This window comes from Eptesicus fuscus, chromosome 16 (genome assembly GCF_027574615.1).
Source record: "Eptesicus fuscus isolate TK198812 chromosome 16, DD_ASM_mEF_20220401, whole genome shotgun sequence".
Classification (NCBI taxonomy): Eukaryota; Metazoa; Chordata; class Mammalia; order Chiroptera; family Vespertilionidae; genus Eptesicus; species Eptesicus fuscus.
Window position 1 is genome coordinate 54903650 of NC_072488.1, and position 22493 is coordinate 54926142.

A 22493-nucleotide genomic window follows, 5' to 3' on the forward strand; every position below is an offset into this window, starting at 1 on the left:
CTGTGCTCCCCCCTTCTGGTCAGCAAGCATTCGAATTCCTGGTCTCCTGGTTGAACTCTTGAGGGGACACTTTGCATATCAGCCATATATATATAATTAATTATTGTATCATTTATTTGTATTACAACTGTAATACAAATATCAAAGTCTTGGCTTAGTGTTATCAATGGGCAGAATTGCTCATTGAGCATTATCAGGTTATTCCTTTTATTGGTGTTTATGCCATCTAATTACTGAATACATTGTTAATCCACTTTTAAAAGTTTAATAAGCTGAAGGGAAATTAAATTGTATAGAAATCTGGCTTTATAGAAAGGAATGAAAACTAGCAAAAGAGTTAAAATGTTAAAAATATAAAGACAGAACAAATAAGACAAACAAGTCAAACACTAAGATAGTAGACAAATTCAAATATATTCATAATCATATTATTCATAATAGTCAAGAACTGAAAAACAGTTCAGGTACCCATCAACAGAGCATAGATATACAAACTATGGCACATTTAGGCAATGGAATACTACCTAGCAATGAAAGGGAATAAATATATTTAAGATATAATCACACAGATGAATCTTGAAAACATGCTGAGTAAAGGAAACTAAATACAAAAGAGTAAAACCTGTATTGTGTCGTTTAAATAAAATGCAAGAGCAGGCAAAGCCAATTTATAGTGATAGAAATGGAAAAAAAAAGATTACTGTGGGCAATGGTATTAACTAGAAAGAAGCAGGAACATTCAGGCATGATGGAAGGTTCTCTACCAGGGTTTGGCAAACCTTTTCTGTAAGAGGATGGAGAGTAAATATTTTAGGCTTTGAGGGACATACTATCCCTGTTATAACTACTCAACTTTACCATTGTAATATGAAATTATCCAGAGATAAACATAAACGGGTGTAGCTGTGTTCTAATTTTATTTATAGGCACTGAAATTTGAATTTTGTATAATTTTTATAGTCACAAAGTATTATTCTTCTGGGTTCTTTTCAAACATTAAAAAATGTAAAAACCATCCTTCATATGCTGAAGAAAATTAGGTGCTGGGCCAGATTTGTCCTGTGGGCTATGGCTGATCCCTGTTCTATATCTTTTTTGTTTGTCCCCACCTGCAGATATTTTTCCATTGATTTTTAGAGAGAGTGGAGGGGTGGGGAGAGACAGAGAGAGAAACATCCATGTGCGAGAGTCACATTGATTGGTTGCCCTGACCAGGGCCAGTTATCAAGCCTGAAACTGAGGTATGTGCCCTTGACCAGAATCAAACCCAGCACCCTTCAATCCGTGGACTGATGCTCTATCCACTGAGCCAAACCGGCTAGGGCCCTGTTCTATGTCTTTTTATGGGTATGGATTTTGGGGATGTATGGTCTTATAAAACTGATGAAACTGTTCACTTAAGATCCATGCTTTTCTCTGGATGTTAATTACTTTCAACAGAAAAACTGTATAAAGAAAAAGAAGCAAGAAGCCGATGCTCTGCTTGCTTCATTGTCACAGGTGCACAGCATTAACAGAAATAGCGTAAGACATTTAAATTTTCACACCATTTTGTGCTATTTAAGAGAAGCAGATTTAGACAGAAAATATTGTATTCGAATTGTTTTGCAGTTGAGGAACCAAAGATCCAAAATTATTCCAAATTTCTAGTTGCTAACTTTCTTAAAGACTTTGGAAACTTCTGAGGTCCCTTGGGATAAAAGGAAACTCAGTTAGTGGCAGGACTTTGACTGGAATGTATATGCTGGAGCTTGGATAACAGTTTTTACTGTCCAGTAGAAATGAGTTCTGGTGATACCTCCAGGCTAACATATATTTGTTGGAAGAGTCAATATCCTGCTGCTCAGTCCTCTATCTGCCTTGACCTCAGTGTATCCTTTGACCTCTCTGTATGGTTCTCCAAATTGAAATTCTCTGCTGCTTTGTTTCTAGGATGCACCTCTCTCCTAATTCTCCTTCTGCTTTTAAGATCTATCTTGGTCTTTTCAGTGTCCTCTGTTGGTCCCTGCATGAATACTCTCCTCATACTCCTCAAGCTTATATACACCATGCCAGGCTTCCTCCCATACCTCCTCTGTGGGCAGTGCACTCTGGTCCATCTGTAACATACCACAGTAGGCAGTTGCCATTCACAGATGCCCTTCTTACCTCACTTGGGCTCTGACTCTCCATGCCAGGCTACTACTCCTTTTTTGAGCTCAAACATTCCATGCCAGGCAGCATCTCCTGATGAAAACCTATGTTGCTCTGTACTCCTAATGGCTTTAGGACTGAAATGCTCAGGAAGAGGAAGGGAAAGCGAAAGAGGAAGGAAAGGGGAAAGGAACCTTAAAGTATTTTACCAGATAGTTTATATTTAATTCTTTGATCCACCCATAACTTATTATTGTGAATGTTGATGTAGGGATCTTACTTGGTTATTTTTTCCCTAATAGATAACCAATAGACCCCATAGTATATACTGAATAGTTTATTATTCAAATGGTGTGTTAAGCATAAACTTATTTTTATATATACATGATCCTGTATTCTCTTACCTATTTATATATTTATATTTTGATTTTTCACTCATTGAAATTGTAGTATAATTTGAGAAGAAATGATATCTTTTATAAGGAGACGGAATTTTAAAATTTTCTTTTATGCCTGTCAGTAAAGTCTTATAGTATTCTTCATATACATTTTATTATATGGTTTCTTCTTAGGTAGTTTCTGTAGTTTTATGATCATCAATGGTTTCTTTTTTTTATTGTGCTTCCATATTTTTAACATTTAATAGGTGCTCGAATTGAAGTTATGGAACAGGAATTCTTTTGACTTTTGTTTGTTGATCTTGTATTGTACCACTTTCTTGGCTCTTGTATTAGTTCTAGTAAATTGTTTTGAATGTTCTTGAGTGTTAGTGTAGTTTATTTCATTCATAGGATTTTAGCATTAACTTTAAATTTCAAAAGTAACATATGACCTTAGCCAGTTTGGCTCAGTGGATTGAGGGTCGGCCCTTGGGCTAAAGGGTCCCAAGTTCAATTCTGGTCAAGGGCATGTTTCCTAGGTAGCTCAATGTTCAATATAATTGCATGCTCTTTTTAGCCTCTACTAAAATGATCATACTTTTTTATTTTAGCTGTTGTGGTAAATTATAGTAATTTTCTAATCTTGAAGTATCCCTGTATTCATGATAATCTTAATCATGGTGATTGCTTTAAAAATATACTGCTAGGTTTAATTTGCTGATATTTTATATAAGAATTTGCCATCTTAATTCCTAAGAGTCATTGAAATATAGTTGTCCTTTTTTTGTATTTTCCTAGTTCAGATTTGGTAAGAGTTTTGCAAGTTTTATAAAATGCATTGGATATCTTCACATCTTTCCTAAATTCTGGAACCATGAATATAACATAGGAATTATATGTTTTGTGAAGTTTGGTAGAATTTGTCCCTAGTGACCTTTTTTCAAATGAATAATTAATTATGTAATCTAAGGTCTCCATACTCTCATTTATTTTATTTATTTTTTAAAATATATTTTATTGATTTTTTTTACAGAGGGGAAGGGAGAGGGATAGTTAGAAACATCAATGAGAGAGAAACATCGATCAGCTGCCTCCTGCACACCCGCTCCTGGGGATGTGCCCTCAACCAAGGTACACGCCCTTGACCAGAATTGAACCTGGGACCCTTCAGTCTGCAGGCCGACACTCTATCCACTGAGCCAAACCGGTTAAGGCTACTCTCATTTATTTTAAAAATCTATCTGATGTGCCTATTTCTGGGATAGATATATTTATATTTTCTACTCTGACTACATATGGTCAAAATTTCCTCATAGTTCTAATAGTTTAGTCTTAGCTTAGGCTAGGCTATGTTTTCAGGGTCATAATAGTTCAAGAGTTATCTTCATGGACTTTATCCTTTCTTAATACAAATTATTTTCTCTTTTTTTCAATTATGATAATATCATGATATTGCTTTCCTTTTATTATCATTTGATTAGAAAATATTTTAACCCGAAATTTTCAAGTTTTCTGTGCTGTTGGAGTTTGCTTGGAGTTAATTTGTAGCTGATTGTTTTTAAATCCATTGTCTTTTAACGTGTGAGTAAAATTAACCAATTTATATTTATTGTAAATAATGCTTGGATTTATTCCTCTAATTTTATTTTCTTCTATTTACCATACTTCTGTTTTCCTTTTCTTGTTTCCATTTTTTTTCTTGTGTTGGACTGGATAGGTTGTCTTTGCTCCCTATCTTCCTTTTGAATGGTCTGCAAATTATAAATCCAATTTAATTCTTCAGAGTTTGTTCTTCGTTAAAAAACGAATATAAAACCATTCTGAACTTATACGTTTAAAAGCAATACCTGGAGTTAACTTGCATCTATAATCTCTGAATACATTTCCGAAGTTTTTCTGATTCTCAGTTTTCACACTTCATAAATTTTTCACTCATTAGTTTAAGGATTAAATGGGATGCCATGTCAAGTACCAGCCTTTATAAAGGAAGAGATCTTCAATTCCTTCATTTTATTTCTTCTTCATTCAACCAAAAAACTTAACTTCCAAATCGCACAATCACTTCTCACCTCCTTTGTCCTTCAAAGTCACAGTCTCTTTATAATTTATGGTCCTAATCTAGTCTTTCAACTTGTAAGTCTCAGAATATCTTTTCATTCTTCCTTTACATTAAAAAACAAAAATCCCATTCTACATTGTACTGAATGGCCTCCTTTGCTCTAGGTTTAAGGAAGGTCATTTCCTAGTGACTCCAGGCCTTTCTTCATTTTTCTTTCAAAATGGCGGACTTTAGACATTCCATGATGAGCACCACGTGCGCCTGCGCCTCCGGCGGCCATTTCGCCCAGCAGCCCCAGCTCCGGCCTCTGCTCCGCGAGGCGCCTGCGCAGGAGCCCCCAGAGCACTGTCGCTCCACCCTCCAGTTGAGTACGCCTGAAACCGCACGTTCCCGTCTCTTTCCTCCCCCACGGGCTCTGCACCGCCTTCACCCCTTTCCTGTGAGATTCTTCCGCCAAGTAGAAAGCCCACCTTTGGTCGACAGCCTGTGCACTTGAGGAGCACATACAATAGGCGCTTATAGCCCGGGTTCGCCATTCGGTCTTATCTGTGCACCACTGCGATGTTCCTCTGGGCTCTAAAGTTGATAACCGATTTCGCTGGACTTTTTTGCGTTCCGTGAGGCAACAACTAAGAAGAATGGCTGTGGCGGAGGGATCTCTCGCTTACGTTGTGTGTACTTTAACCGAATGGGGGTCGTCCGGGAGTCGGAAGGGGGAGGGCAAGAGGGAGGAGTCAGCCAAGGAATTGTTTTTTCCTCTCGCCCCGCCCCGGCCATGCGGACCAATAGCGATCGGCTCTGTCCCCACGAGCCTCACTCAGCTCCGCGGGCTGAGCCAATCAGCGGCGGCAGCGGCTCCGAGGGGGCGGGCCGGGGAGGCAGTGCGTGTCTTGTGAGAGCTCTTGAACCAAGTCAGAGCCGGAGTCGGCTGGCTGGTTGGAAACAGCGGCCGCCGCGGGTGACTCAGGGAGGCGGGGTGAGGGTGCCGCGGCCTCGGCTGCGAGGAGCAGAGGGAGAAAGGTGAGGGGGCCGACCCCGCGGCCCTGCCGCCCGTGCGCCGCGGGCGGGGGCGAGGGGCACCCGGGGATGGGCGTCCGGGAAGCGGGGTGTCGGGGCGGGGCAAGTGCGGAACCGTGGGGGACTCGGCCGGCTGGGACAGGCTCTCGGCATCGGGGCCTTTTCCTTTCTGGGAGAGGGACGATCACTTTAAAAGACCCACTAAAGCCGCCAGTATTTCTCCCCATACTCTCTCCGCGTTGAGGTTTAAGGTTTTAGGAAAGCGAAACTTGGGAGAACGAGGGTCACGCGGCGCTTGGGCCCGTGTTTGCTGTGGGGGGAGGGAATGGGGGGGCGGAGAGGGTGCGGTTGGGGCGATGGGGTGAGGGGGTCCTCCTCCGCTCCGCCGCCGTCTGGGGTCTGGCCCTCTGAGCGGGGGTAAGGACCCCTCCCGCCGCCCCCGCAGTCCCCGCCGTCCCCGCCCGTCTCTCACCGGCCCCCTACCACCTGCCGCCCCCATTGCATTTTGTTTTTGTGCTTTTGCAGGGAGGAGCCCTTCCTGCAGGCGTGGAAACCATGGTGCTCACGCTCGCAGAAAGTTGGCCCGTGCTGGTGGGGAAGCGATTCCTCAGCCTGTCCGCAGCCGACCGCGGCGACGGCGGCCACGACGGCTGGGACGTGGGGCGCGTCGCCGAGTGGCCCTGGCTCTCCGGGACCATCCGCGCCGTCTCCCACACGGACGTCACCAAGAAGGATCTGAAGGTAAGGCTGGGCCTCGGCGGTCGGACGTTTCGCAGCTACCCCCCGTCTCGAGACGGCCAGCACCCCGCTGCCCTTTTGTGGAAAGGGCGATCAGAAAGTTGGCATCGGAAGGTGCAGACAACGAGACCGTAAAAGTTTGAAATGGCTGCGTGGAGCCGAGGTCTGTTTCGCCCACAGTTGCTGGTGTCTGAACGTGGGCTTTAGGGTTGTCCAGACATGTTTCGGCGTTGCCAGCGCTGGGCCCCATTAGGGCTGCGCGAGTATCGCTCCGGAGGGGGAGTGTTGTTGTTAGTGTGAAGTTGGCAAGTGGGTGACGTTTGGAATCAAGAATTTAAAGCTAGTGTTTGGAGGTGCTCTCAATGGGTTTTTGCTTGTTTATTTGTTCCTCTTAATTTCTTCACCCAACTCCTTAAACTTTTAATCCTGTTGTAAATGAGAAGTGTGCCTGTGAGTGCGGGGGTGGGGGGGGGTGGAGGAGCTTGGTTCTATTATGCATATGAGGGTGGGTATCTGTCCATATATGGTGGGTCCGGGGAGGAGCGGGCTCCTGGTTGTGCTGATTAGCCTGCGGGTGGGTGTGGGAGAGACCATATATGGAGGGGTGGGTGGAGCTAGCTGCCCCTGGTAAGGTGTGCTGGAGGAATGGTTTAGAAATATTCCACCTTGGTGTTTCGGGGGAGGGAGATGAGTTGACAACCAGTGCGGCCAGGGGTTTTTCATCAGAACACAACACTCAGAACCGTTATCAGTTAGATCTTTTCAAAAAGCGATGAATTCTGATTGTACTCCCTAATAGAAGTATTGGTGTGAACACTTTGCACCAACAAAGACTCCTTTGTGCAAAAATAACTGAAAAAAGGTCCCTAACAAAGACTCCAAAGTGTTGATGATGTGAAGGAAGAAGCACTGTCAGAACAGAAGGTATTTCTAAACTTGGGTAATGGGTATTTCAGTATCGTGGTCATTATCTCTGCTGGTTCTTGAAACTGCTCAAACAAGGGAAGCGAGTTTTAGCATTGACAGTTGACTATGTTTTGGTTTCTGAAACCGTTCATTTGAATACTCTCAAGGTGACCATGCATGCCCAAACCTGAATTACTCTGCGAAGGGTTGTGGGAAAAGGGTGTGTGGTTATATATTTTTAAAGTTTATGTAGTGAGACTTGTCTCATGTTGAAAAGGAGGAGTGGCCAGTGAGCATTTAACCACGTGCCAGGAATCATGCTGAGCACTTCATAGCCATGATTTTATTGAGCCCTTACAGCAGTTCTTTGGAGGTAGGTACTGATACTGCTCCATTTTACAAATAAAAATTCTGGGGCTGGGGGAGATTAAGTATCTTGCCTAAGGTCACACACCTAGGAGTTAGCCTGTGCTCTAAACCAGGAAGTTTTGCCTTCTGAGCTCACCCTCTTAATTATCATACTCCCTGATTTTCTCCTCTGTTTCACTCCTAGCAAACCAGGTTTTGATGTTACAGAACTAATGTAGTGAGGTGCAGAGATTGTCAAACGTTGGCTTTAAGCTAATAGTATTTCTCCATAAATAGTATTTCTCCATAAAATGGGCTTTGTGTTCTAGATTTCAGTCATAGTTGTTGTGGTTTATTTCACCTGCCAAATAAAACTTTCTCATGTGCATTTGTTTACCTGTGATTTGAATGGACACAGATTTTATTTAAACTTTATAGTTTTTAGTTCTTTCTAAAGATGATGAGAGACTAGGTGTTGGGGTGTTTGAGTACCTGTTGGGTTGGGAAGGCAACCTAGGAGGGTCCTTTATGAGTATACTTATAAATCTCCACATCTCCCTACCCTCCAACCTTTGAGGTGGTGGTAATATCATCATTTTCAGAATGAGGAAACAGAATTAGGAAAAGAAGTCTTGTCTAGACTTTCATAATGAGTTACTAAGTGATGGGGGAGGAGGATTTGAATCTAGGTTATGCTGTGTGTCTTTTCCACTGAACTAAGGTGCCTAACCTGGAGACAGCAGGGAATTTTAATTTAAGAACAATTTTGACTTATATTGGATTTTTGCTTTACCTGCAGACCTTACAACTGAGTCTCATGTAAGATACAAATCTAGTTGATGTCTTTATGCTAATAATGACTTATTGCTACCTTCCTTAGTTGATAGAAGAGGAAATAATTGGCTTAAGTTTAGAGCCAAGTTTAAAAACATAGAATTTTAAAACAATAGAATGGAATTGTACTTGGTGAGATGTAGGCAGGAATTAAACTAAGTCACTGACCATCCTTACTTACACCTGGGTTTAGGGATATTTAATTTTGGGGGCTGGGGTGGGACTGGGGCCTGAAATGAATATGAATGAATGAAATTCAAGCACTGACCCAACTTTTTAGTAATAGTAGAAGTACAGGTCTGTCTATGACTTGCTTAGTTAGTTAGGATGATATTATTGTGGTCAAGGCTTAGTAACATTGTTTTACCTTGAGAGAGACTTTGTAACAAAGTCACTCAGATACAATGTAACTAGTTCATTACAAATAAGTTCAGGTGAAGATGCAATAATGTTAAATAAAGTAGGCAAATACTACTTTATTTAACTCTCACAAGTATTCTAGATGGTAAAACCACATTATTTTAGTGTTAGAATTTGACTCTTAAAGAAGTTAAATAACTTGCCCAAGTTTGTCTCCAGATCTTAAACATTAGATTTTAATATTCAGGTACAGTGAAGTTAGAACACTTTATTTTACCTGCCATTATATCCTTAGTACCTAGAACACTGCTTGGCATGTAGTGTTTGTCAAAATATTTGAATGAGTAAATGAAGGAATCAAAATTATTATCTCTACATAGAAAAGCAGTTTAGAGAAATAATCTAACAATGAAGCAGTGACATTGTCTTTATCTGGAATAGCAATATTGGAAATGATAGGTTGAGAATTATAATTAATAGACCTCTTTTTGGCCTTTGGAATCAGACAGCATAAATAACATTTTTGTAGATACACCAAGGGAACATGGAGGAAATAACACAATTTGGAACGAAAACTAGTTACATCTGTCAGCTTGTAGGAACTTGATCCAGACACTTTAGTTCCCCCTGGATTTGAATTCTTCTTACTGGTATGTCATTTTATATTAATTTATGCAGAAGAGGTGTTTTGGAGGCGGGGTGATGTATATATAACTCAGTCCTCAGACACAAATAAAAGACATATGTGGTTTTAATAGGAAACTTTTGAAAGAATGTTGAAGAAAGCTCACAATCTGTTGGGTTCATTTTATATGTATATAAATACACACATTTATACACAAATACACACACATATAAATTAACTTCTTTTTATTGTTGAAAGCATTACAGACGTCTCTTCCACCCTCACCGAACCCTCTGTAACTACACTCCCCCCACACCATTTTATATATATATATATATATTTTTTAAGTCATCTTTTTTTCAAACTAGAGTTAATGTGAATTTTTGACCAATGCAACCTAATACTTCCAAAGTCATAAACTAAATTATTTTTAAGGAACTAAACTTAATTTTCAAATAATTAAAAAATTAGGATGTAAAGAGAGACCCTGTCTAAATTTTGGTTGAGGGTTAATGGTAAGCTTTATAGATAGCGATCTAATAAGAATTGTGATATTCCTTAAATTTTGTGAATCCCTTTAAGACCTTTACTTTTTTTTTTTGCTGTATATATGTTAGATAATCATATTGAAGATCCTCTCTCCTCCATTCCTAACTGAAGGCATTAAGATTAATTAAGTTAAGATTTGAATTGCCAGAGGGGTCTTCAAACTACCTATTCTCTTTGCCCTATACTTTATATAAATTGTCTTTAAAATCTACCTAGCAATGCAGTAAGGGGTAGGTGTTATACGTTCATTTTTAAACTAGCAAAACATGATTCAGAGAGCTTTGATTTAAGCAAGGTTTGTTTGTTTAAATCATATAAGCGTTTATTCCAATACTGCCGGCAGTATGGGAGAGCAGCAGGTCATACACAAAAATCTGCTCTAAGCAAAGGTTCTTAACCTGGGGTGTGGGTTAATTGGTTTCCTTTGTAATCCTGTGCATTTCATTTTATGTTCCAAAATTCATTCTAAGAAAAATTCAGTATAGCTGGGATTCAAACCAGAGCTCCATGTTTCTGAAATTTGTACCACTGGGATGGGAAAACTGTCATCCAAAGCTAGCTTGGGTTTGAGGTTGATGTGATATGGGTCAGAAGACCTGGATTCTGTGGCTAGGGAAATAGAAATAAAGGAAGATGGGCAGTCATTGACCACCTCTGTGAAAGGATCATTTGGTTGGTTATAGTGATGGATGGAATACGTAGAACCAAAGAGAGAGTCCATGGAGCCTTGTCACATAATAAGTATTCACATATTTGCACTTATTCTCTAATAACTACAAAGTTAAAAGCCTGCCATATGAAGAAGATATGCAGCTTCTTGGGGGAAGTTGCTTGGGAAGTTAGGGATGCACATTTTGTTGTTGGGGGTGGGGGTTGGGTTAGCTCTTCAATTTCATTGATAACCATAAAACTGGAGGAGGTTTGGGATCGGGACTTTTAGGAACTTCCTCCCTTCTAAATGGGTGAGAGAAACAGAAGGTGAGAGCCTAATTCAGAGATAAATTTATTCAACAAGTTCTTTGAATAGTGACTTGGGACTCATACCAGTGAAACATGTGGTAAGTAAAAGCTGACACAGACTTTGGCCTATTAGAATTTATAACATGTCAATCAGGTAACCACAAATAAATAATTCAAAATGTGGGTAAGTGCTGGGAAGGAAAAGTACAGTGTTTTGAGTACAGTTATCAAGGAAGCCTCTCTTGGACTTCTTTGAGAAAAGGATTTTTAAATTTGGTTCTGACAGATAAATGGAAGTTATCTAAACTTTTTTTAAGTTAAAAGTTAAAAAGGGAGATATTGCCTATGAAATTATGAACAGTGCTATAGAATTATTAACTAATTATTTGAGATAAAAAATGAAAGGCCTTTTTAGTAAGAGGAAGAATTTTAAGTCAAATAGAAATAGTGAATATTACACCAAATATTGAGGACGTCTATTGTATATAAATTAAAATACAAAAAAATCCCCAACCTATTTTAAAAGGTTTAGATTAAGGGATAGCATGTTCATAATGGGTTAATAAATAAGCTAGGTGTTTTGATATATTTATATCAAATTAAAGGTCTGTGAATGTTTCTTTTTCTGGGTGAGAGACCCACTTTTGGAGTGAGTTTTTTTATGTCTTAAAATATTTATACAAATTGTAAGAGTTTTAGCTTTAGGTTAAAACATATTTTGCAGGTCTGAGGCAGAAATTTTCACAATTACTTGGAAAATGGTATTTCCATTGTAGTTTAACTTTCATATAAGAAGCTAGAGGTAGTTCTGGGAAACTCGGGGGGGGGGGGTCATTTATCAATTACTTGTTTGTCTAGTCAGCAAAGTAGTCTTAGATGCTAGAGTAAATTTCCCAGCTTATTCAATTGAAAGGGATTTCTGAGGCTGTGCCATCTATTGGGCCTTGTGCTAAATCCCACTGATACCAGGGGAATTCAAAAGCATGTGGTGGATTGTGGTCATGGGGAGTCATCTTAAGCTCACAATGTCAACACAGAGTTACAGTGCCAAGCAATTAGTACTTCTTTTAAATTTATCTTTAATTCTCTAAGCTCTGGTGTCTAATTAACATATGTAAGAACCTTCTACCCTGGGGTTCTGTGCTTTGTGGGCTTCTGAGAGGTAACTTTGGGGGCAGAGACTGGTCCTCAAAGCCCTTGATTTCTGCTTCCCAAAGTGGTTTGGGAGCCAGAGCTTGATCCATGTCTGGATAGTTTATTGTGTGAAGAGAAGAGCAGGAAAGGGGAACAGTACATTCAGATATTTGAGTAGAATAAAAAGGGTATAATTCAACTTGAGTATTTTTTCCTGTTTATTTTTGTTAATCAAATCTACTTTTTCCCCATTCAATTTATCTAGGTGTGTGTGGAGTTTGATGGGGAATCTTGGAGGAAGAGAAGATGGATAGAAGTCTACGGCCTTCTGAGGAGAGCATTTTTAGTAGAGCATAACTTGGTTTTGGCGGAACGAAAGTGTCCTGAAATTTCTGAACGAACTGTACAGTGGCCTGCGATTGTGAGTAAAAACTTGAGCTTATTGAACTCAATGAAAAAAGGGCATTTCATCTATTATGAGTGAAACAAGAAAAATATATATGTGATACCTATATTCAGCCCTCTGGAAAATAATACCACAAACATATGTCAATGTAGATGAGTCATAAGAGCACCCTGGATCTTCTTTTAGTCCTGCTAGGAGCTCTGGGCCCTTTACTTTCTTCACTTGAAAACTAGGGATGGAAGTAATGTGGGGAATGTCAAAGCTCAGAGGTCGGGAATTAGTAGACATACACAGACATAGAGATCTGTTTGATTTGACCTTCACAGTGTTTTAAGAAAATTTAAATTAGCTATCTACTCATAAGAATGTGGAGTGGAGTGGTTTACCCTTGACCTGTGAACCAGGAGGTCACTGGTTCAATTCTTGGTCAGGGCACATGCCAGGTTGTGGGCTCGATCCCCAGTATGGGGTATGCAGGAGGCAGCCAATTGATGTTTCTCATTGATGTTTCTATTTCTCTGTCTCCCTTCCTCTCTCTCTCTCTCTAAAAATCAGTAAAAACATTAAAAAAAAAAAAAAGAATATAGAGTATTCACTTAAAAATCTAGATTTTCAGTTTCTTTTGAAAAAACTATAAGATATGGCAAAACTGCAGCCTTGTGGCAGTTCTTTATCACAACAGTTGGCTAGAACTGAATAATGGCTATTGCCTGGCTCCTGGAAGGGTTTCCAGTCTTGATCTCCTGGCCTCTAAGTTTCCCCCTGGGTCATAATATTCTTTGGCTCTAAAGATACAGTCAGGATATGATTGTGCCATTTCCACATCATTAAGTTAGAGGAAAAGAGTTATCACTATGTTTGGAGAGGCCATTTGAGGTTTTATGAGACATGAGCTGGGGCGTGAGGTGGAAGGGGCAGATTTGGGTAGTTGGAAAGGCTGACTAGATTGTGAAGGGCCTTGTGTGCTGTGCTGTCAAATTGAAGGTTTGCCCATGAGTCAGAACAGCTTTTAGAGATTTTTGAGAGATGCAGAATTTTGGTTAAAGTTGTATTTTGCTCTTTTGCTTTTTTATTTTTTTTCCTCCCAGCTATTAAGAATTTGCTAAAAATATGGTCCTGTCTCTCTAGGAAAATGTACACATAATTTTTTGCATAAGATTTGGGGAAGCCATGTGTTTCTGGGCCTAGAATTGTATGTTAACTCCCAAATGTGTATGTGGTTTAAATTATTGATTGGATAAAAATCTTGTGCTCTTGTTGTGGTTGCATAAATAGTTGTTAACGAGATACTTGCAGTGAATAAAAAACTTAATGGCTTTCTCTCTTCCTGCATGAGTGCAATATTACCAGTCCCCATTTTCAGAATTATGCTGACAGCAGTTATGATGCCAAAGTAATTTTCTTTTGTTTTGTTTTAGGTATACAAATCTCTGTTGGACAAAGCTGGTTTGGGATCCATAACTTCTATTCGCTTTCTAGGAGATCAACAGAGAGTATTTCTTTCTAAAGACCTTTTGAAGCCTATACAGGTATAACACAGAAACAATATTAAACGCTAAAAACAGAATTTATAAAATTGTCTTTTAACATGAGAACTAAAATACTGATGTTGATTGCTCTAATTCAGGTATATTTTTTGTTGTTAATTCTAACCGAGGATATTTTTTCCATTGATTTTTTTTTTTTTTTTTTTGAGAGAGAGAGTGGAAGGGAGGGGCGACAGAGAGAAAGAGAGAGAAACATTGATGTGAGAGAGAGACATTGATTGGTTGCCTTCTGTATATGCCCCAAGTGGGGCTGGGAATCGAGCCTGAAACTGTGAGGTACGTGCGCCCTTGACCGGGAATCAAACCTGAGAGAGACCCTTTGGTCTGTCAGTTGACGCTCTAACTACACAGCCAAACCAGCCAAGGCTAATTCAGATATCTCAACAGAGAAAAGAACCCATCCCATCAACAGATAATTGTTAGGCATTATCCCTCAGTGATAGTCATTGGGTTGGTGCCGACTGTATGAAATTGGAAGGACAAAGGTACTACAATTAATGGTGTGTGTGTGTGTGTGTGTGTGTGTGTGTGTGTGTGTGTGTAAACGCCTAGGCAATAGGAAAATAATTTTTAAAAGATTGACTATCATTCTATGTGTATATATATCTATATACACATATATGTTAGCCTTCATTAGCTATGGATTCTATATTTGTGAATTTGCCTGTTTGCTAAAATATATTTGTAACCCCAAAATCAGTGTTTTGGTGCTTTCACAGACATGTCCAGAGTGACAAAAAATTTTGTCTGACACATGTTCTCAGCTGAGGTCAAATAAGGTGGCATTCTGCCTTCTTGTTTCATCTCTTGTATTGTAAAAAAGTCTATTTTTCGAGACATACTTTGTGCTGAATTTTGGTGCTTTTTGTTGATGATTTCACTGTTTAAAATGGCCCTCAAAAGTAGTGCTGGCCCTGGTCCGGTGGCACAGCTGGTTGGAGCACCATCCTGTACACCAAAGGGTTGCAGGTTTCATCCTGATCAATATTTCTCTCTCACCTGGATGTTATTTATTTATTTATTTTTTATCTCTGTCCCTTCCTTTCTTTCACTGAAATCAAGAAACATATCCTCAGGTGGGAATTAAAAAAAAAAAGTGCTGAAGTTTTGTCTATTGTTTCTAAATACAGGAAGGTTGTGATTTGCCTTAGGGAGAAGATGCATGTGTTAAGTAAGTTGTTGGTCTTGAGTTCAAGGCTAATAATGCAGTGATATATACTAAATAATGTATCTTACAACAGAAACATACATAAAACAAGGTTATATATTGATCAGTTGATGAAAATGTTGTGACCAGAGGCTTGAAAGAACCTAACCCTATCTTTCCCCTAGGAGCAGTGGTTCAGTATTCACTAATTCAGTGTTTGTGGTGACTTAATAGAACATAATTACCATGAATGATGAGAACCGAGTGTGAATATGAGTGTGTGTATGCGCTTTCCAATTAGCTTGTAAAATTCCCATCTTTTTCTTCACAACATTTAGGCTCCTGGATCTTCTTCATATGTGATTGTTTTCTTTATTACGAAAATGTTAGGAGGGGAAGAACACACAGATTAATTTATCTCCACAGATAATTACCTTGGGAATAATGGTCTTATAATAACACTCATCTTTTAGATGTCACTTATAAAGCTTAATAATCCCCTTTACTTCTATACAGTGACCTGTAGAACAATTCATCCTGTTTATTTTGCTTAAAGGCAATCTAGAGCCAATGGGCATTGCCATTGCTGGCCCTGAATAGGAAAACCCAGAACACTGGCTTTTTCCTCTACTCAAGTCTCACTTTTACTTCCACATCTTAGAAGTGAGTAAAAACAAGGTTCACTCGCTTATTTTATAATGTTTAAGTAAGTGGAACAGGGGGAGATGCTTTTACTTAACTTTAGGTGCCAGTTACCTTCGTATATTAGATAAGGCATCTTGATAGTTTTCTTGCCTTAAAAGAAAGAATGACTTGTTCTTAAGGACAGGAACATACAGGAGGGGCTACATGTAGATATATATATCTTGCTTTACGTAGTGAGAGAGTATATTTTACTTGTTAGCTTTATTTTTTCCTGGACAGTTCTGTTTTATATCTTGCAGGTGTTCAAGTTTTTCAGTTAAATAGAACTCATAATATTGTCTATTGAGATTGAAAAAGAAAAATCTCGATAGCAAGTTTATTTGTTCTCAGGGAGATGTACTGTGGCCATCAGTGTGAATGCTGTTTTGTATAACATTAATTGAGAGAGATTGTGACATGCTCTTGACTTTTATTGATGACAACAGTTGTCAAAGTTTGGTGCTTCAGGGCATTCCCTTGTAGATATGGTCACATCAGGCTTCTACTGTGTGAAACTCTAGGTTGGGGGATGTGATTACCGCAGTACGATTCTTGTCTAAGTGATGCACAGAGAACCTGAAAATCATTTAGTCTATGTAAAGGTTGGTATTGAAACTTAAGGTCTGCCTTTTGGATTGAATTTGGCTCAGTTATCTGTGGTTAAGAAAAAAAACAAAGTGTCCAGGTTAATTCTCTGGCACTTCTAATGAGCCTAAAACTCTCCTAAGCCTAGAAGAATTATTTTAACTTATTTAAGAGCCTTTTGTGGCTTTCCCCATTATTGTGCTGTTTTGTCTCATAGTAGTAGGAACACACTTAGATTTTTTAAAATTGCAGTAGCATGAGGGGGAAAAAACCCTCACAGATGACACATTCTGATAATTAATGTTGAGCTCTTATGAAGACTCTAAGTTAAGTCTAATGTTACTTGCATTTTCCCAGAATGGCCTCTAAAAGACTAGTTATCTTTTCTAATGGGAGAAATGGATAACTTATTTTTGGCCATTTCACAGTGGCAGAAAAGCATGACAACCTGATACTGGAAGGGCTTCTGTGCAATATAGTTTGGGTTGGCAGTTTATTCCTATCGACAGTTTCTGTATACATTTATCATAACTGAGTGTATGCACAAAGCCAGAAGACTGGAATAGTGCCCAAAATGGAACCACTGCCAAGAATTTAGTGTTTCAAAACTGGCTCACTGAAGATTTAGGCTGTTCATTCAAATTTTGTCATCATCACCCTCCACCCCTTTACTATTGAAGAATGCATTTGGAATTCTAGTTAGGTTAAATGATTCTGTGTGAAATGATTTGTTAAAAAATAAAAACAGCAATGTCAGTGAGCTGACAGTATGGATCTCTGTTTCTGTGTCTTTTGCCTTGGTGTTTTGGACATGGATTCACCTGTTCATTTGTTTGCTTATTGTGTTTCCCATAACCAAAGTTATGTCTTATTTAAAATTATGCTTTGAGCCACTCTTGGTGTTTGTCTTGCTCTTATCTTGGGGTGACTTCTCTTCAGTCTGCCTTAGACCTGTGCTCATTTGGTTTCCTGCTATGACCTGTCCAGTTCATTGGTGCCATCAAATGGCTAATTGACAACACTTTAACCTCTCTGATTAAACTGATTGAAATATCCACTGGCATTTCAACAACTCTTCTTGTTACATTAAAATGTAATGATCCTCCATTTCTCAGGATGTAAACCGTCTTCGACTTTCCCTTATGGATAACCATGATGTTAGTAAAGAATTTCAAGCTTTGATTGTGAAACATTTGGATGAAAGCCATCTTTTACAAGGTATGTGGATAGTTCATGAGTTGATCAATGATTAACTTCTAAGAAAAGCTATGTTTTAGCCCTTTTCACTCCTTTCATTGCAGTTTCTAATTTTTTAGAAATTCCTTTGCTGCTTTCTCCCATGCAACTAGATGATTGAAGGATTTTGTATTCTATAATATATTCTAAAGCCTCTGAAATTTGGACGGTTCAGGGATTATGTGAAAACTATAAAAGTAAACTAGATATCTTAAAAGTTCAGCTATATTTAGACCTGGGATTTTATATTAAATTAAATTGAGGAAACATTAATTTGGTAATCCTGAGCTTCCCATTTACTGTTACTGACTTTCTTGGTCAGTTTTACAATCAAAGTCTTTTTTAAATATACATTTTTAAAATTTATTTCAGAGAGGAAGGAAGAGGGAGAGAGAGAGAGAAACATTAGTGATGAGAGTGAATCATTGATAGGCTGCCTCCTACACACCCCACACTGGGAATCAAGCCTGCTAACCAGCCATGTGACCTGACTGGGAATCAAACCGTGACCTCCTGGTTCATAAGTCAACACACAAATACTGAGCCATGCTGATCAGGCACAATCAAAGTCTTTTTAAATCAGACTTTGCAGTTCTGTTGGGGTTCCTGAATTTTTGGATCCTCTAAAGACTCTAGGACAATGAGTTAGATCTCAATGAGTTTTCTGATACTGTTTGATCTGATACAAATGCTAAAGTAAATATATTGCCACTCTAAGATAAATCAGTAGAAGAATGGAGCTTTAAAATAAAAAGTTTTAAATTTTCTTCTAGCTTGACGGAAATGTCTTCTCTTGTTTATGAAATAAACCTGTTAATGTTTACTTTTGTCTACTACATTTTAAAAAGATTTCAGAAAAGATTATTCTGGATGATGGTGCTGATGGAAGATAATCCAAATTGCTCTAAAAATTTTTATTTCTTTTAAGGTGACAAAAACTTAGTTGGTTCTGAAGTAAAAATTTATAGCTTGGACCCATCAACTCAGTGGTTTTCCGCAACCGTTATAAATGGAAACCCCGCATCCAAAACTCTTCAAGTCAACTGTGAGGAGGTAAAGATGATGATAATGGCATGTAATATGACAGGGGAAGGTAATTATTAAAAGGAATTATATCTTAAAGGAGCTAAACACCTTTATTATGTTAAAATATTAGAGTAGAAAGGGAAATATCACAATTGTCTTAAAAGAAATTGTTTGTAAGAAGCTCCTATTATGTTAAAAGAGCTAATTTCTGGTATGTTCCAGAGCATTTTCTAATTTTTCATTATCTTTGTTTTATTTATTTTTAAGATTCCAGCACTGAAAATTGTTGATCCATCACTGATTCATGTTGAAGTTGTACATGATAACTTTGTGACATGTGGTAAGATATATTGTTTGTTTAAAATCTTTCTTTTTCTTCCTGTCTTTCCCCTTTATCCGCATGTTAAGGGAAATAGGGAAGCCAACTTAATTATTTTTTAAATATTTTAGGTAATTCTACAAGAACTGGAGCTGTGAAACGCAAGTCTTCTGAGAATAGCGGAAGTGTACTTTCCAAACAAGCAAAATCTTGCTCTGAGGTAACTTGGTTTATTTTGTCACTTGCCTGGCGTGTTCTTTAACTCTAGCAGTGCATGGCCAGCTTGCTTAGTGGTTGTAAAGCTGTCTTCTTTCTCTGCTATTCTTTGCTGTTTCAGAGCCTGGCCATAATTTCTACCCTCAAGCAGGTGGAGATAATAGAAGTTTCTGGTTCACTATTTTTGGGCAAAAATTTTTTGTTTGATGTTTTCTGAAAATTCTCAATAGATTTGAAAATTTCACAATATGGAGGTGTTTATGAAGGTAAATTGAGTTGTTGTGTATGAAATTGGGAAGAACTCCTGGAATGAGAAGAGGGCAAGAACCTTAGATTTCTGAGTAGATTTGGTACTGAAATAGGACTCCTACCTCCTCAATAATAACAAGGTTTTATTGGTCATTTATGATTGGATACTCACTTTTTGAAGGAAGTGGTTGGTTTGTCATTATAATTTCTGCCCCAAAAAGTATAGGCTTCTATAAAGTTCATTGTGAGTTGAAGTATTGGATTTAATTCTGTTCTGAAATAGTTAGGACATATTCCTATGTTACACAAATACTTAAGAATCTGAGCATCTGGGATGATTGGCTTTCCTGAATCTCAAACCTTTATATAGGCAACAGGAACTTTGATACTTGACTAACAACTTTGTAAACCAAAGTATCTAATACCACTATCTTCCTTCCATGTGTATAGGCCTGATCAGGTTGTTGAGGAAAGATTGAAGAGGTAATTATGGAAATTAGTATTACTACCTTTCATTTTTGCCTTAAAGTTTACAAGGGTGAAGTAATGTACAATAGTTCCCCCCCTCCCTTTCTATGAGAAAGATACATCTTAAGACACCCACCCCCCAGTGGATGCCCGTAACCACGGGTTATATCAAACCATACATATACAATGTTTTTCCTCTACAGATACTTATGATAAAGTTTATGGCTGGTCTTGGGCATAACCAAATTGCTAGGGTTACTACTCTTGCATTTTGGCGCATTATTAAGTAAAATAGAGTAACTTGAACACAAACACTACAATATAATGGCAGTAGATTTGATAACCTACCTCACTCCTAAGTGACTAGCATTTGGGTAGCATGTACAGAGTGCATACACTGGACAGTGGGCTGCTTCACACCCTGGGTAGGATGGGGAAAGATTTTATTATACTTCTCAAACTGTGCACAATTTAAAATTTATGAACTGTTTCTGGAATTTTCCATATAATATTTTTGGATCATGGTTGATAGCGGGTAACTGAAACCATGGAAGGTGAAACAGCAGATAAAGATGTTATCTAACTAACTACTATAGTAAGGATGTCAAGGAATGTTATTATTGCCTTTTAGAGTTAAGCTCACAGAGGATATTGTCAAGTAATCCACAGCATTAGAAGCTGAAAGAGAAAGGTTTTGACATTGATAAATTGTTAGTGATCTTGGATAGAGGTAATACAGGCCAGTTTGAAGAAGTTGATTGGGTGTTGCCTGTCACAGAATGTATCAGTATAAATGTTGGCGTGATGAAAAGGAGAGCCACATGATGTTGTGGGGAGGGGACCAAGGAATAGCAAATGGCATCCTGATGGATCCTGGAGGAAGCAACCTGGGATATAGGTAGGACTGGGGTCAGTGGGGACCTCCTGTGGGGGAAGGTACCAGTTCTTCAAAGTGTCAAGTTTATTAGTCTTAGGACAGGTAGTTGAGCAAGTCAATTTATAACCTTCAAGGTGTTACTTGTGGAATGTGGTAATCTATATATATAAAACGCCTAATATGCAAAGTGTCCCCTCCTGAGTTCCACCAGGAGACCTGGAGTTCTATCACTCGCTATGATGTGCACTGACCACCAGAGAGCGGCTCGGAGTGAAGGAAGGCCCTGGCTGGCAGCTGGCAGCCGGAAGGCCCCAATTGGCCCTGATACTAGCCAGGCCTAGGGGACCCTACCCATGCACGAATTTCATGCCCCGGGCCTCTAGTGTGTGTGTGTGTGTGTGTGTGTGTGTGTGTGTGTGTGTGTGTGTGTAAAATAAGTGATCCTCTCTACCAGGTTCATATTTTTAAGGCAGGGAGCATGTCTTTTTTATCTCTCTCAGCATATTGTTCACCTCAGTAGGTTTGTATGCTACTAAATTGTTGGACACCATAGTAGCTTTTTTTGGTTTGGTTTGGTTTGTGTGTGTGTGTGTGTGTGTGTGTGTGTGTGTGTGTTAATCCTCACCCGAGGATATTTTCCATTGATTTTTAAAGAGAGGGAAAGACAGAGAAACATTGATATGAGAGAAACACATCCAACCAAGGCTGGGCCAGGGAGGAGCCTGCAACCAAGGTATGCACCCTTGTCTGGAATCGAACCCAGGACCCTTTGGTCCGCAGGCCAACACTATCCACTAAGACAAACCAGCTGGGCTGTTTTGTTTTAAAGCCTGCACTTTGGCTGTGGGTTAAGTCCTCCCTTAACCTATTTGTGTCTTTAACTTCTTCATCTAAAATGAGAAACTGAATTTGATGTTTTAAAAATATGTTTCAGCTGTTGAACCCATGTTAGCCATTTCATTCTAAAGGAAGTTGGAGGTGGTAGAGATTTACCTGGGTATTGACATTCTTAGAAATTTCTTAAAAATTATAAGTTATTTTTTTTACTGCACTTATTTGTCAAAATAAAGATGATCACATTTTTTAAAAGTATTCTCATTAAAATTTTTTTTGTTAACTTAAAAAAAAGCATAGTAAGAAAAAGAAACATCATATAATCATACTTCTCAGAGATCTCACTATTTACATTTTGGGATACCTGTCTTCCTCCTCTCTTCCCCCGCCCCCCTGTCTATTCATGGATGTTCACCCTCCTTTTTAAAATTAACAAATCATACCCTTTTTAGTCTCCTTGATTCCTTTACATTATATTGTGAATGTCAGTAAATACTCTTCTTTATTCTGGGTGATTATTGTCATCGGGCAAGTTTTGGTAACATTGGCCTGGCTGAGATTTCAAGAGAGCTGGAGAGATAGTGGAAGAAGTGGGGAAAGAGAGTTCATTTAATGGAGTGAAAGATGAGCACAGTAACACACATGGCACACGCCTCACTGTGTTTGTACTTCCCAGATGTGTGGATTGGCACAAAGGTTACTTTTAGGGTGGTCTTTGGATGACAGAAGTTTGGGAATAGATAGAGGAGGCTCTTGGTTGCTTTGATGAGTACTTTTGAATAAGATAAACTTGTTTGCCAGTAGCATCTGGCTCCTTGAAGGTCTTCTCTGCCTAGCAGACTGTTCCTCAGAGTTG

General features: G+C 38.8%; 1 protein-coding gene across 4 annotated transcripts in view; it reads left to right on the forward strand.

Annotated features, from left to right (window-relative positions):
- Window positions 1–5495: 5495 nt before the first annotated feature.
- KDM3A (lysine demethylase 3A) overlaps window positions 5496–22493 on the forward strand; it is a 54997-nt gene continuing 37999 nt past the window's right edge. For all 4 annotated transcript variants that reach the window (XM_054728588.1, XM_054728590.1, XM_054728589.1 and 1 more), the window contains exons 1-8: window positions 5496–5592; window positions 6115–6330; window positions 12309–12464; window positions 13868–13978; window positions 17528–17630; window positions 18577–18701; window positions 18942–19014; window positions 19125–19213. In XM_054728588.1, coding sequence (XP_054584563.1) covers window positions 6145–6330; window positions 12309–12464; window positions 13868–13978; window positions 17528–17630; window positions 18577–18701; window positions 18942–19014; window positions 19125–19213 — 843 coding nt within the window. In that variant the 5' untranslated portion in view covers window positions 5496–5592; window positions 6115–6144. The remainder of the gene's footprint in view (window positions 5593–6114; window positions 6331–12308; window positions 12465–13867; window positions 13979–17527; window positions 17631–18576; window positions 18702–18941; window positions 19015–19124; window positions 19214–22493) is intronic.